This window comes from Phaenicophaeus curvirostris, chromosome 1 (genome assembly GCF_032191515.1).
Source record: "Phaenicophaeus curvirostris isolate KB17595 chromosome 1, BPBGC_Pcur_1.0, whole genome shotgun sequence".
NCBI classification, from domain to species: domain Eukaryota; kingdom Metazoa; phylum Chordata; class Aves; order Cuculiformes; family Cuculidae; genus Phaenicophaeus; species Phaenicophaeus curvirostris.
Window position 1 is genome coordinate 59,795,420 of NC_091392.1, and position 15,748 is coordinate 59,811,167.

At 41.6% G+C, this 15,748-nt stretch overlaps 1 protein-coding gene across 3 annotated transcripts in view; it reads left to right on the forward strand.

Annotated features, from left to right (window-relative positions):
• Nucleotides 1-2,180: 2,180 nt before the first annotated feature.
• Nucleotides 2,181-15,748, forward strand: part of TBXAS1 (thromboxane A synthase 1) — a 243,323-nt gene continuing 229,755 nt past the window's right edge. Inside the window, exons 1-3 of one of the 3 annotated variants that reach the window (XM_069859253.1) lie at nucleotides 2,181-2,306; nucleotides 11,760-11,838; nucleotides 14,739-14,937. In XM_069859253.1, the coding sequence (XP_069715354.1) occupies nucleotides 14,840-14,937 (98 nt within the window). In that variant the 5' untranslated portion in view covers nucleotides 2,181-2,306; nucleotides 11,760-11,838; nucleotides 14,739-14,839. The remainder of the gene's footprint in view (nucleotides 2,307-11,759; nucleotides 11,839-14,738; nucleotides 14,938-15,748) is intronic. The other 2 variants (XM_069859226.1, XM_069859244.1) reach the window with 2 other exon arrangements.

Here is a 15,748-nt window from a genome sequence, read left to right on the forward strand (position 1 = left end):
AAACCTGCATTAAAAAAGATTATTCAGAAATCTTGGAATGAGAAGTGTTAGGTCAAAACTCACATTTTTACTAGCAAGTCTATGAAAACTTACTTTTAGAAGTCACATACTGCAGAAACTCAATTATCCTGGAAGGATTATCTGGGTTATGGTTTAAGTATGCTATTCATGTGCTGCCAGCTTGTTCTAGAAGTACAAGATGAGCTGTAGTGCCTTGAAAAGCAGCTAAACCATTCCCTGGGCCAGACAGAGTCCAGAAGCAGTTCAGTGGTTTGACTGGAGCTAAGAAGTCCTGCAGCTGTCCGCTGGTAACATGCAAAACTGGGCTGTGTCTCAGCGCTACAAACCCTGGAGCAATGTGGATCCTTTGCAGTTCTGACAGGACTCTGTGTCTGCCTCTATGTCACGTCCCAAGCTCAGGGAACTCTTCTTCATTTAGGAACATTGCCATATGACTGCATAGAGCCAGTTATGGCATAGTGCTGTGTGGAAGCTACGAAGTTTTCATGGGTGCCACCCGTCTGTACACTAAAACCTCCTGCATCGCTTGTATATTATTATTTTCCATTATCTAGCGCCTACCCTTTTCCTCCTCTTCACCTCAGGCAAAGGGGAGCTGTTTCTGTATCCATGAGCTTAATACCTACTGGTCTTGGAAGAACTTCACTGGCTTGTTATACCTTATCATCATTCACATTTTAGATGCATATGCATTTAATAAAATTTGGGCAAAATTTTAAAGCTTTGACTGTACTCTGGATACATCATGAATTTTATGTACCATTAAAACTTGCTACCCATGAGGACTAATTATTAAGAGGACATTTTACTCTGAAAGGAGAGCTTTCTCTCCTCTGCACAGCCTTCCTCTTGGTGATAGAAAACCAAACATTCCCAGTTATGCAAATAGGGCCATACTCCCAAAGCGGTTTTTTTTTTTGTGGGTCTCTTGTTATTTAGTGTTCCTATTGATCTCCCAAATTCAGGGCAGAATCAATTGTATGAGAAACCTTTACTTTTCCAAAGAAATGCCTAGCTTTTGGGCAGAGATGCCCAAAGAAAGACTTAAACACAAAGGAAAAAGGCACATGCAGTTCAGGCTCACCTTGCACAAATCCATCAATTCAGGCAAAGGTACCTTGTGAGTGGAAGGCTCGAATGGTGCAAACTAATTCAACGAATAAAGCAGTATTGTTGTGAAATACATGTCCAGCACAGGGGAGGGGAGTTAAGCAAGTGAAGCTAGGCTGCAGCAATATCCAGTGTGGATAAGCCCTTAATTACTTCTAAAATCTCACCATTGCTAAGCCATGCTTGTAATTTCTAGAGGCCTTGAGTTTCTGGAACAACTGGAGTATGAGATTCAATTGCATTCACTTCAGTGGAGGATACAGTTAAGTATGGGCACGTTCATACGCTGGAGGCCAGTCATTAACTAATTAGTGTATGGGAACATCTAAGTTTTTCCCCATCTGATTTTGCAAAGCTATTTGGCAATACTTATGAGTCTTTTTTTCCCGCTTTTACCCCCTCCCTTGATTGGTAGGAATGGTTGGACGTGATGATCTGGTGGGTCTCTTCCAACCTGGTGATTCTATGATTCTATATATACATATATACACATATATAGAATCATAGAATCACTAGGTTGGAAAAGACCTCCTAGATCATCAAGTCCAGCTATTCCTATCTGCCACTAAACCATGTCCCTGAGTACCTTGTCTATCCGTCTTTTAAATATCTTCAGGGATGGCAACTCAATCCCCTCCCTGGGCAGCCTCTGCCAGTGCCTCACGATACTTTCTGCAAAAATCTCTCCTGTACCTTCTTTTTTTTTTATTAATTAACGATCCCTCCAATCACCTCCAGCTTTCTGTGATCTCTTCTTGTTAATATATATGCATATACATATATACATACATACATATATCCACAGGGTTTGGGCTATTTTTTTTTTAAAACAATAGGTTTAGTGTGCTTGTTTCCTCTGTAGTCATGCAAAGCCTCCCTTCCCAGAGGGAGGGCCGGGGGAGGGGGGGGCTGCCCTGAAGGAACTACAACCCCCAGAGTGCATTGCGAGGGACAGCCGCAGGGTAGAGACTACCATGAGGCGCGGGGCATTCTGGGAGTTGTAGTCCAGCGGGAGTGCGGCGCTGAGGCCGAAGGCAGCTTTCCAAGCACCTGTCTGTTTCGTGGGAGGCAGGGATGACTCCGCTCCCCGCCGCTCCCCTCAGGGTGTTGCAGTGCAGCTGCTTGCTGGCAGCACGACCGGGAACTGGTGGGAGAGGCATGGGGGAAATTTCAAGGTAAGGATCTCCTAGTATTTGCTGTGGAGTTGGTGGAGGAGGGAGGCTGTAAACCCTGTGTCCCCCCTCCCCTTGGTCCTCCTTAGCCTGTGCTTTTGGCTGGGAGGTTTTGCCCTGTTGTCCCCCCTCACAAACCATCTGGATTTGAGTGGGCTGGCAGAAGCGTCCGCAGTGTTAGCACGTGGGACCGGCCGTATAGGGATGTCGCTCCCCCTTTTAGGTGCAGTTTAGAAGTGTGGCTCTTGGCTCCTCTGCGTAAGGGAAATAATCATTCAATCTTAGAAAGTGGTGAGGGAGGGAATCCCACTCCCTATAGGGACTGGAAATCTTTCTGTAGTCAAAAAGGGTCTTATACTATCAGTTTCTTGTGTACTTTAAGCTTGCTTTTTGTTTTTTTTTGGTTTGCTTTGATTTTCCTTTGAAGTTGACTCTTTCGGTTCTAGCAGTGGGAAATAGCCAAATACAAATTTTGTAGAAATGAGCGCAATATTCTTTGCCTTCATATGTTTCCTTGTTCCAGTGTTTCTGCTGTTTGCTGAACTCGAGGTGACTGAAAGTCTCAGGCTGTACAGGTCACTACAGTAAATATCCTTGGCAACACTTCAGTTTCATGCCGCCGCTTAAAAAACCAGAGCAGTGGTCAGGATAGTGCAGGGAGGAGAAACAGCTTTGTGTACTTGGTGGGTGAGGTAGAACACAGTCCTGAACATGTTGTCTGTGATCCTCTGATAAGTAAGTGCCGGGCAAACTATCCCAGTCTTGCTGTTCATCCTTTCGCTCAAGTGTAAATTTGCCATGGTGTTTTGAGAAATACTTTGTATGAGGATGCTCTACGGGCCTTGCAGGGCTGAACATACAGGACATGGCAATAGCCGGCACATAGAGATTGGACTAAATGATGCCAGTGTAGCCTGCTGGTCCTTTCCTACAAATGGTTTACTAATTATGCTGAAGATGGGAGATCTGCTGTATGCACCACTTGGAGACAGCTGATACTGGTTCGCAGCTACTGCTCCTGGAGCGGGACAGAGAGCAGTGGGCACATCAAAGACTGTGGGACCAGAATGGAAGTGTTCCGCTAAGGCTGCTGGTGCAAGACCGTATTTATATGCAAAAAAATGGAAGCAAAGACAGGAATTAGTCTTAGTGAAGATATCACCCAAGAGAAGATGTGAAATGCAGTTCTCAGTTCTGCTGGGAATTGCATTGCCCTTTTAATGGTAATAAAGTAGCTTTGCTGTTAATTTCCACAGAAGCTTGCCAAATGCTGAACAGGTCTGGACAACGTGGCAGTTCCCATCCTACTCAGAGACTTGTTGCCTCTGGGTCAACATGGAGGTACAGCCCTTGGGTGTGTTGGGTTTGTGCTCTCTGAGCACCAGGGCTGCTGGAAAGATGGAAAGTAGAAATCTAACAACAAGGTGTCCTTCTCAAATGAAAAAATGCAGAAATGTTACACACAGTGCCCTAGAATAGTTACCCACAAAGACATGATATACAGCTAAAATGAGGATGTTATGGCCAATGTTAAAGGTGTTGCTAAACTTTCTGTGAACTAATCCATTACTTTAAAAAAAAACCAAACCAAACAAACAGCTGCTGTAGTGGGAGGGTGTCATGGGCTGCTTTTCATGTGAAGCTTTTCATACACCTCATAGACTTCGGGCATATCTGATGTTCTCTCTGTTTTCAGTACTAGAGACACAGCTATTATGTAGATAATAGAAAACAGTTTATGGGGTAGTGGTACTGAAACTGACAGCATTCTCTACATGTTCCAGAAACTTGCCTAAATGTGAGCAGAACTAATATAAAAACCAAGGACCATATCTGCATGAAGACTCCCTGAGTCCTGGGTATTTCCCTGTATGCTGACACTGCATACAACGGTTTAACCTGGGCAGTGACAGCCACTGCAGCACTGGCAGCTCCATCTCCAAAGCAGCAGCACAGTTAGGGATGCCACTGAGACCCCAGGGCCCAGCAGGTGCCTGAAGACAAGGTGGTGGGATCTCCTGTTGCACTGAGCCTGTGCGGGCAGCAGCAGCGATGGGTGCCTTTCCCTGTTCCCTCCTGGAGGTTAGGGCTCTGCCAGAAAAATGCATGAACTTCCCTACTTCACCTTTCCCCACCTGTCAGTCAGGCTGCAATGTCTAAAACAGGCATGGATTTTCCTGTTTATCCCACATCCATATACGTCCCAAAAAGCAATTGTGTCAGTTTTGTTTTCCTTTCTTCATACATATCAGAAGTCAAATAGCGTGATGTAGCTAATGGAATTATATTGACCCACCTCTGCCATTGCTATTAATATCTGAAGAACTTCCCGAATGCCACAGCCCCAATGATAGTAAAGTTGCCTGCGTATCTTTCTCTTGCCAAACAGACTGGGGTCTTTTTACATTAGCAAGTCCAGTAATTGCTAGTCCAAATTTTGCTCCTTGGTAGTATTAAGAAGCAGGACCAGATTATATATAGAAAAGAATATACATAGAATATCCATTTTTGCAATGGATAGCAAATTGATTTGCAATGTCATTTGAACAGTATCCAAATAGTCAATTCTGTTTTTAAAAGAAAGAAAGATGAAGGGGATTGACGAGGTCGTGTCTTTTTCTTGCTGACCATAGAAACGTAACCTGCCCTTTAAAAAAAAGTGCATTCAGAATCCAGTCCTGGTGCACAGGCTGCTAAATTTCAGTTGCTGGTTTTATGTCATTATTGCAATTTCAGTAACTCTATAAAAGACAAGACAAAAGGTTGCTCTTTCCACTTTGAGCTGTTTCCATCCTCCACTTTTACAGCAAAGGTTACCCTGAGAAATGTGTACATCTGTCTGTTCTAAGTGTAGAAATACATGTTATTCATACCTTGTCAATGTATATGCTGGAAAACAGAAGCTGAATTTATAGCTGTATTTCCTCTCCGCCAGGTCTTTTAGAGTTGTGTTTCTGTGTTTCCATTATAAACCCCAGTTTTCTGAGGTTTATAACAGTTTTGAAGAGCGTAGCGGTCTTGAACCATAATAGAAAGTGTGTAATGTTGCATTTACAATACAGCTGTAACTGCACATTAAGGAGCATAATCTTCTCAGTGTACCCACAATGCTCGAATAAGGTTAATTGGAGTTACATATACTAAGAGAAAAACAATATTTTACCCTTGGAGTTGGTGCTCTCCATCTACAGAGCTGAGAGCATCACCCAGGGACAGAGCGCATCTACCTGCACTAGCCTTACAAAAATGCCATTCCTTACCACACCTGTTTGTACCCACAGAGACCCCTCACAGGCACCTGCTTCCATCTTTCGATGCCTGAGTGCATTACAGACTTGGCCAAGGGAAACCAAGGTACATGGTGGCTGGAAGAAACTATATTTTATTGAATGTACGATGAGGCTTTTGTCCTGTGTGGTGTCTCTGTTGTTTCTTGCATGAATACAAGTCCCATCTGAAACCTCAGGCTCTTCTCCATTTCCAGTTAGTTACTCCATCTGGAATCTTATATTCACGTGTCACTGTGCTTATCAGTATAAGGCAAATAAATTACAATTCATCGTAACATCCCACTGTCCCTGGGCTGTCTGAAGTATTCCTGGCTCCTTTGCCACACAGCTGGGTAGTTGCTGGCTTATCTAGTTTGCCTGAACTGCCACAGATGGAGCAGGGACTCTGAAGGAGAGAGTCCTCCATACATTGGGGTACCTGGCTGGCAGGTCTGGCTCTCTAAGCTACATCTGTTCCAATACACCTAGTTGAAGTTTTTGTCGATGGCTGTAAGACTCTGTCCTGGGCTGGAGATCCCACCATGCCAGTTTGGTTGCTTTGTGAGTGTTAACTGTGAGAGCTGGTGCGAGGGAAGTGTCTGTAAGTAGTGGTGTGCTGAGTTAAAATGAATGCCTGAAAATGGATGGTGAGGAGAAGAGCTGAAGTTGAAAGTGGACAGTTGCCAGGGCTGCTGGCTATACTTATACTAGAGCTGATTTATCATTGCAGTTGCCCACTTGACCTTGTTGGACTTAATTAGCTGAAGGTAAAGAAAGCAGCAGCATGCTCAGAGTAGAAACAAACTTCTAACAATTGTTTAAGCCCTTCCCCCCACCAACACTCTTGGCACTTGAAGACTTTATTAGGCTCTGTGGAGAGTACAAAGCTGTCTTCTCAGATTGTCACAGGGCCATGGGTTTTCACAAACCTTAGCTCTGATCAACAGCCAGTGAAAAGATAAATATGATGGCTAAAAGTTTTGTTCTACAGATTATATATTTCTTTTTAGTGACACTGAGAAGGATACCTATTACCTTTTTGCGCTATCCCAGCCGCAGCCTAAGGTTGTGCTTATCTGCCACTTGGTAGAGACAGCAGAAGGTAGGAAGGAGGTAGGAGGCTGGACTAATTGTGAACCTTACGTTCAGATGTTGTTTACGCTTCAGTCTGAGACGGTAAGTTAACATGAGCATCAGCAGGGTTGAAATCTTCTTGAAACTAAGTTCTTCTTGCTCTTTTGACTCATATGTCATGTTATTTAGCCTTCCACTTAACCTTGCTTCCCATGACTAACAGGTCAGCTTATTGGGTTCACGCCCCTTTGCAAGTATGGCTAACCTCAAGCATTCAGAAATCACAAATTTACTCCAGAAGTCATGAGATTGCAGGAAAATCATGCATTTCTTAACTGAGCAATTAAAATAGTTCCATTACTATTTTAGCCCTGATCCTTTGAGTTTCACAGCTTTGGAGCATTTTTTCCTTGCTTTGAGGGCTTGACCATCTTTGCCCCAGTAAAACCTGTATTTGTCACAATTACACAAATGAAGAACTAGTGCTTTGGCAAAAATCTGAACTAAGCCAAGACTTGCAGTAAGAACTTGAGATTTGGAAATGGTGGTTTTGTGATTGTGTAAGTTTGATTTTTCCCTTTTTCTTTTTTCTGCTCCCTCACCAGTTATGCATGCCCATGTTACAACATACCTGCTAAGAATGAGAAAGCTGAAGGGATTTCTGATTTGGTGAATTGTGTACAAGGGGTCAGCAGAAAAGACTGCAGAAAAAAGGGTGATGAATGGGAGAGCACAAAAGGCTGAACTAGAGTAAAGCCATCCATATGTTACATGTGCTTTTCTGCAGCATGTAAGGGGCTGTAATTTGCATGTTAGTTATCTGTGCTCCCTTTCATATGCGTAAGGCAGCCCTTGGGAATACTGGGCACGATCTACCAAGAATTATTCATCATGTGATGCATAAATTTAGGCAGTAAATATCCCCTGGATAGGGACATGAGTGAAGATAAGATTTTTCAATGTATTTTATATTGTCCCTGCATTTGCCCCATAGCATGATGATGTTATATGTCTTCCTGCTGCAGCTGTGTGCTTCAGTGCATCATACCTTTTGTGTTCTTACTGTGATCTGAAAATATCCAGCATGATTGTTCACACTGCAGTTACTGGCATTTTGAAATATTTACCCTGGGGAGCATTTAAAAAGGCAAGAGAAGCAACAGGGCACCCTCCTGCCCTAGCCTGACTACAGGAGTTGGAGCTGCACTACCAACCCCTGCACCTGGTATTTTCTAGAAGGGCTTGTCCCGGGATGTTTTTGCTGCCTAAAGAAAAAGGCTTTGTGAATGCCGCTAAAAAATTGATGAAGAACTGGGATTGGCCCTCAGTGATTACGCTGAACTTCCAGATTATGTCTCTGCAGTTGTATTGCCTTTCTATATGTGGATGTACACCAATAGCTTCTGGGCTTCTTGAAGTATGAAAATCATTACTGTGGCAGTAGCATTAGTCTGCTTGATTTTGAACTTTTTCCTTTGTGCCAACTGACCACCTCTTTGGTGCTAAGACTAGATGGTGGTAGGACCTGACTTGTGATGCCTGTCCTGGTTTTGGCATGTTTGTATTGTCTAATCCATTGGACATTCTTTCCCCCTTTCTTTTTGCTTTTAAACAGTTAAAGAATAAAGGCAGAGCTGATACTGCTTACAGTTCCCAGACAGGACACAGTTCTACAATTTCTGGTCAGCCTGAGGGCCATAACCCATGGGAACATTCTCTGCTCACATCTGTGGAGCTTCTTCTGGAAACATTTGCAATTTGAAAAAAAAACAAAACCCCAAAACAGTAGTGGTCCTCAGGTGAAGAACACTTGTTTACATCATCTGAGGTTCAAGGATTTTGTGGCTTTTGGTGCCTTTCATCTTTTGTCATTTTGAGTTTTGACAGGTTATTGATAAATGCATTGTATTAGTGAATTTACTCTTCCAAATATCCTGTTCTCTTGTGACTGTTATTACCTTTTTACCTCTTCCAGGCCTTAGTACCGAGCCTGTCAGGTCCCTGAGGGCACCAATAGTTCTTATTACCCTGATTGGCCTCACCTGAGACCCTCCACCTACACACTCTGCCCATGGGTCCGGGAACCCCGTTGAAGGTTGGGTCTGTGTCTTCAGTTGTTGACTTGACCCTCTGGGTGGCCCCTGGTCCTGGCTCACTTCTTGCTGTGCTGATGGACCTTGTTACCTGCCTTCTGCATTCAGCCTCGTGGGCCATTTGGTGAGTGCTGGTCTATGTGAGAGTTTTCCTCAGCTCCCATCCTGTCCCCTCTCCTGGTTCTGGGAGCTCATCTCCAGCACACGTGTGCAGGCTGTATCACTAATCAAGTGCTTTTGGAAGAGGTACTGACAGCATGTTCATTGAGCTTTAGGCTTGTCCTCTTCACAAGCAGAATGCAGGGTGCTGTGACAGGATGCTCAGATCTACCTCCTGGCTGCTGTTCTCCCCCTTGTCCTGTCTATTTGTTCTTTGACACCCTTACCTCTGTTAGGGCATCTCAAAGGATGCATTGGCCAGTGTTTCTCCAGGTGACAACCCAGGAATCATTTTACTGCTCTGTGCAACGCTGACTGCTGTGGTTAATTGCCTCCGAGGTGGCTGTCCCATTTTTTAAGGAGGCTGTGTGTAACCTTTCTCTAAAGAAATCTCCTTGTATTGCATTGAAAGGGTTCCACAATGAAATTATTAAGCTGCAAACTTGAGAGATAAGGTGGGGAATGTAGTAGCTAGAGACAACACATTGAGGTCTCAAAAATATTTCCATTAATTGGGGAAAACCAGCGTTCCACATCTTCCTGTTTGTGAAGTGCAGAGAAGGTCTGGGCTTTATGTGTTTTGGTGCTAATCCCATGAGTTAAGGGATGAAAAAGAAGTTGATAAGCACAGTTTAGTTGATTAAATTATAGAACAAGATGCTTCTGTTAAGTTTTTCACAGTTCTTTTGACCTGTGGTCCAGCATTGAAACACAGCTTGGAGAATTTAAGCCTTGAGTTTGCTATCTAGAGTAGCCTTTCAATAAAACAAAGAGGCTTAGATATTTTTCATGGTGTTTAAAAACTGAACCTCATAGAAAAAATTATAACTTACTGGCTCTTACCATGATATTGTTACAAAGGCAAACATTTATACAGCTCTCTGCAACTACAAGAACAGTCTAGGCAGGGTTCTTTGGTCTTTGCTGTCAATGTGGGTCTATTGATCCATGAACATAAATCCTTACTTATCTCCAGTCAAGTTTATAGCACAATGAAATTACAGGATTGCTTGAATCAATCAATGTTTCTAAACCAAGCTATAGAAATATAAACAAGTTACCAATTATTTAATGAAGTCAATTTGCTTAAAAATGCCTGGCCATGGGCAGCAGATGTTAAATTACTTTCTGCTTTCTCTGGAATTTCACTGGGTCTGCAAGATCTTAGTGTTGCTATTAGCGAAGGTAACTTTATTTTAGAAATTCATTCTGAGCTCTCACAGCAAGAGGAAGAAACTGTCACTCCTTTTGACCACAAAATCTGTGCTATTTCTAAGAGGAGTTCTTTGAAATAACTAGGATATCTCACAGCTTGTTGCTTTAGAGGGAACTTAGTACAGAGGCACTACATTTAGTTAGCATAATGAGTATTTTAGTCCCTGTGATATTGACTGAGTTTGAAGTACCATAACTTTTAGTCAGGTAAGATTAAATTTGTTAGTGAACTACAAGTTTGCATAATATTTTAGTTTTCCTAGAATTTTAAGCTGTATTCCTATTTTCTAAGAAGCATTTAGGTTAATATAACCAGGTTCTGACTTGGGGAAACAATTTAAGTATAATAGTATGTCTTTCTGTTTCTCAGTGGGAAGTGTCATGAAAGCAGCTTCCTCGGAGTTGTTTCACAGTTACCGTGTTTGCCTTTCCAGTTCATTGGGCTGATTTTATTCAAGGTGGTTCAGATATCTTACACAAGCCCGTCGTGTCCTTTCAGTGCTTCTGTCCGTTTTGAATACAGAACATTATTCTCCTAAGTGGACTCTGATGCCTCGATGGTCTGTCTGTTGAGTAGTTTGTCATAGTTTATCATGCAGGAGTACAAAATCACATGATTAATCTGCTTGGTCAATCCTTGAACAGGGATAGTAATAATGAAGTCATAGATGGCCACTGTAAAGCCCTCTATTCTGATACATTAATATTCCTAGTACTTTGGCTATTAAGGTTGTTTTAAATATTAAAAAAAAAAGAAATGTACCTTTGAACTTTTTGATCAGTCTACCTTAAAGATGTTAAGAATTTGTTTTGGGTTTGGAAAGGTTTTTATCTTTAAGATAAATCAATATCATAAATACTTACACAGTTTTGTGCATGGGCTTTGTTAAAGCTTATACATAAACTAGTCTCTGATTAATCTCATGTATTTTTTAAGCTGTTCAGTGGTATTTCATTTGCAGTATTTTGTAGCTAAGCTGTCTGTGTAACAGAATTACCTTGATTTGAAGACTGTGCTACAAATTTCTATGGAGAAGAGCTACTATAAAATTTAAACTGAACACCTTTCTAGACTACTTTCATCTATCATAAAGTTGGTGTGGTTCAGCCTTAATTAGATTATTATAGACCAAAAGATATGAGGTAAAATAGCATGAGAGAAGGTGAATTTGTTCATTAGCATGAGTTTGTGGTTACTCTAGCTGGTTGATCATTAGCCTCTGAAATACAGGAGACTGCATTTTACATTTGATATACTTTGAAGACAGGTCAAAATCCTTAGTGTGATTTAAGTCTAATGAGAAGGTCTAAAATCCTGCTTTTTAATAAGCTCTGTAATTCATGTTTGAATGATGTCAAGCATTGCTGAGGCTTACTGCCCCACTTATATTCATTTTGAATTTGAAAGGCATTATTTTGGAAGAGCTTTTACAGAAAATATTCCTGGAATCATAGCAGACAGGTCTTTAAGGCATGAAAGCTTCCTGGAGAACCTGGATTTTCCGAGTGCTGGGTATTTTTCTTTTTCAGTGTAAGAATGCTTCAACTTGTCACACTTTCAATGCTATAATACACTTCCCTTTTTTTTTAATATTTACTTCTGTGAAGCTCTGGCTGTTTGGGATTGAGCTGCTTCTGTATTGTAGGTCTGCCATTTGCTGGGGATCTCCGAGGTTGCGGCAACAGCAGTGATGGGAAAGGAAGGATGAAATGGGTGTCTTGAGTGTAAGTACGTATTGAACATGTTTTTTTTTTTTTGAAGTTTGTGTTGAACAAGGTGGTGATCAGTGGGTTTTACTTGCTATGGAAGAGAAGAGCTCAGAAGGCATCATGTCAAGAAACTGTGAACGTTGGTATATGCAGTCTTGAGTGAATGCTTGTGGAGGCAAATGCAGATAGTGCTGCTGACTCATAGCAGTCTGACAGGAAAAAGATTTCTTCCACTTCTGTTTGTCTCTGGCTTCCTCCATCATGTGGTTAGTTAAGACTTTGTATTTGTCTCTGCAGTGCTTTGATACCATTATCATAATCAGCCTGACTGGCATGGCTCCACAAAAAGAACTGGAAGGGACATAGGTGAAAAATATCTGTGCCATTAACTAGTTAATTAAGATGATGTTTCTCATGTGAGGGAACTGTAGAGAAAGATCCAGGACTAATAGATAGCCTATTTTCATTGCTGTCTGCATCCCTGACTCCCTGCCCCACAAAGCATCACGTGGATTTTTGTAACTCTTCATGGAGTTGAAATTCTTAACTCTGGGATGATAACTGTGAGTGTGTGGTCAGCGGTGAGAAGTGCTCCAGGTGGGTTTTAGAGTCAATGCTGCATGACACCCTTCCTAAGGGTTGGAGGTGCCAAGTTAAAACCCTTCAGCAAGAAACAGGTGCTGAGGCTTAAAAAACAAAGTAAAAAGAAAATCCCAATATCAACAACAGAAAAGGATCGTTGTTGGTATTGGGAGCTTGATTATGTGTTCTCTTCCAAATTGGATGCTGATGTGAGAGCCGATTTTCTTTCATAATGCATGTGTTTAAGAACTATTCATCCCACCTACCTCCCAAAGTGACTGGGAAAAGACTCCAGTGCTTCTTAAAAAATAAGTGAAGTTGGTACTTGACTCTGTATTTGCTGACACGAGTTTTGCTGTTGACTTTAATTGGAGGGCATCAGTCCTCTATGAGCAGAAAAATATGACCTTTAATGAAAAAGCCTAGTAACTTAAAGCATAGTGAACTTGGAATGTTACTTCTAAACCTCTCACTTGTGGTGAGTGGTTTAGTTTTTTCATTATTGCATATTTTATTTTTATGTTTTTCTTAGAGTCCCACAGAATCAGTTGCTCATTGGGATTGGCTTGTCCCCACCAATTAATTCCTGACGTCACTGATCTTGAATCTTGCTGCATTTGTTCTTGGAGAACTCGGTAGCAGCAGCAAACCAGCAGAGCTGTTATTGACCCAGAATAGCAATATCATTGTTAATGCTATAAGCAAGGTTTTCTGTGATCCACTGTGCTGCTCAGTGGAGCTGATGAGCTGGTTAACACCTTTTACTTATTTTGCAGGGATCTGAGGCTGGAAGGGAATTAATGCAGTTGTGAAGTGTGGAGAACCAAAATAGCAGTGATTCAGTTAGAATAGAGCCAAATCTTTTTAAAATTAAACTCCGTTGTGTCAGAGACTTTACTTTTTTGATATCTATATTATTAACTTCTCTGATAGGAGCTGGAAATGTAATACAGTGATATTGGAGACGCCTTGCGCATTAAATCTAAGCTATTATCTTGGGATTGTATGAGAAGAAGCCACTCTTCATCTGGTGTGTTATGGGAATCAGATGTCAAAGAATTTATGTTTCTCAAGGTTACCATATAATTCACAAACTTTGAATTTATTTTTTTGTGTAACCTTGCTTTCCTTAACTTTCAAACAGGTTGTTTGAAATGGGTGGGAAGGCTGCAGTACCTATATGGATGCTTCTAGTTTGATTAGCAACAAACGATAACAGTTTGTTTGGGGAATTTTTTCATGGGTAATAGTGTTTACTTGCAAGCTGCTGCTGATGTTGTAATCTTGAAGATTTTTTTTAATAATACCATTTGGTAACTGTGTGTAACAGATTGGTGGCCTTATCTCATAGAAGTGCTTCAAGGTTTGCTTTCCGGTTGACATTTCTAATTGGAGTGGATCAGATGCTTGAAACAGGATTGAGGTTTGCAGGCAGGAAGATACGGAAGAAAGCTGAGGAGTTCATATATTATGAAAAAACATTTCCTGAACTGCAGTCAAAGCTTGACTGTTCATGTGCAGGTTGTTAAATGAGTGTGACAGCTTGACTATGCCACACAGCAGAGATAGTAGATGTTGGCCCTTACACTAGAAATACAATGCAAGGGTAGCCCAAGTATCTCCAGAGACGCTGGTTAATGGTTCCTCCAAGGGAGGCACTGCACTGAGCCAGGAAAATTTGCTGTAGGACTTAGGAACCTGAGATGACACAGCCAAACAGTGGTGTCTGTGTGGACTAACCAGTGTGACAGATGCTTACTTACAGACCCTGGTGCTACAGTTGGGTTTTTCCTGCTCATTAGTTTTTCTTTCTATATATGCGTTCTAGTAGGCACGTGAGAAGAGTTTTTCCCTAAATCCTCCCTTTACTTATAATTTAAAGTTTACTTTGTTCCATTTTTTTTAAGGTTTAAGCAGTTTGGAGATTAAGTGCTAATGAAGTTTTACATTGCAAAAATGCTCCATTTTTGTTATTTCAGAGAATGCCACTGTTTGAATGGCAGGGCACCCCTGAAGGGTCTTTGCATTCTTCTTCCATGATTTGTACTATGATCAGACTCTTTCCTCCTCTTTTTTTCCCCACATTTTCCCCAGTTTCCCATACTTGATGTCTAAAAACCTATTCAACAGCACTGATGTCTCAAGTGGTGGGTATGTAAATATTTACTGGCATGACAGTCAACAACAGTGGGAGGGGAGAAATTGCTACATCCTACCATTCAGGGAGCCTTGAAGCTCTCTCTCAGAGTATGCAGTCGATGCGAACAGGAAAGGTTTGCAGTTTTTACTTGACTTGGTGTGGTTTTGCTCTCTTGGTTCCTGTTTTGTTGCAGATGTCATTCATATAGCTGTGGAAGGCTTTATCAACTCTTGAGGACATTTTCTCTTGTACAAACGCTTGCGCCACTCAAGGCTGGAACTGCAGTGAAGGAAAATGGAGCCTGTAGATCTCCTGGCATTTGTGTCCACAGAAGTGGATAGTACAATGGTCACCCTGGCTTTGCTGGCCCTCTTCTTGGTCCTGCTATGTTGGTAAGTGATAACGATGATATGGGCTGCATCTCAAACACAAAACCTGCTGAAGCTCCTCCAACATCTGTAGTCTTTTATTCTTAAGGTGAAATGGGAAGAGAACTGGCTAGAAGGGACATGAAAGAGGAGTTGGTTTGACTGCAGATGTTGAAATAAATACTCAGAAAACTCATAACGCTTTTTAGTGAACTCTCTCCTTGCACTATTTTCCTGTAACTGCTTTACCAACGAACTGCTAACAAAAACTATCTTCAAAATTAAGAACTTCTTATTGTTGACTTCTTATTAATTTAAGTAGGTGGCAGGAACCTTGGTGCTGGTCAGAAAGAAACCCAAGTACTTGTTGCAGAGTCTTTTTGGACCTCTTCTTTGTGTTATGCTGCACGCTCGTCCCTTGCCAGGTTTCTTGGCTTAAGTGTACAGACACTTAAACTACTACTTGAATTTCCTCTCTTGTTCTTTCCATGCGGAGTAGTGGATACAAATCAGAATAACAGCAGCCCTAATGGTAAGCACAGTAGGCATTGCAGTGAGCTGTGCTGAAATAAAAAAACAACAACATTCTGTCCTGATAATTTATTTCAGGAATTAAATAAGCTGAACTGGGAGTGCTTTTCTAACTGTTTTTACTTGAATACCTCTTCAAATCCTGCTTCCCAGTCAATCAATGTTTTTTCTGTGTATTCAAGAAAAAGTTTTGGGTACAGTGGTAGAAAAAGAACCTCTCATGAAACCCCAATTCTAATCTAGAAAAGAATGCCGACGGCATCATGAGTTTAGCACAATTATTGCAATAGTGTAAATGATGTAT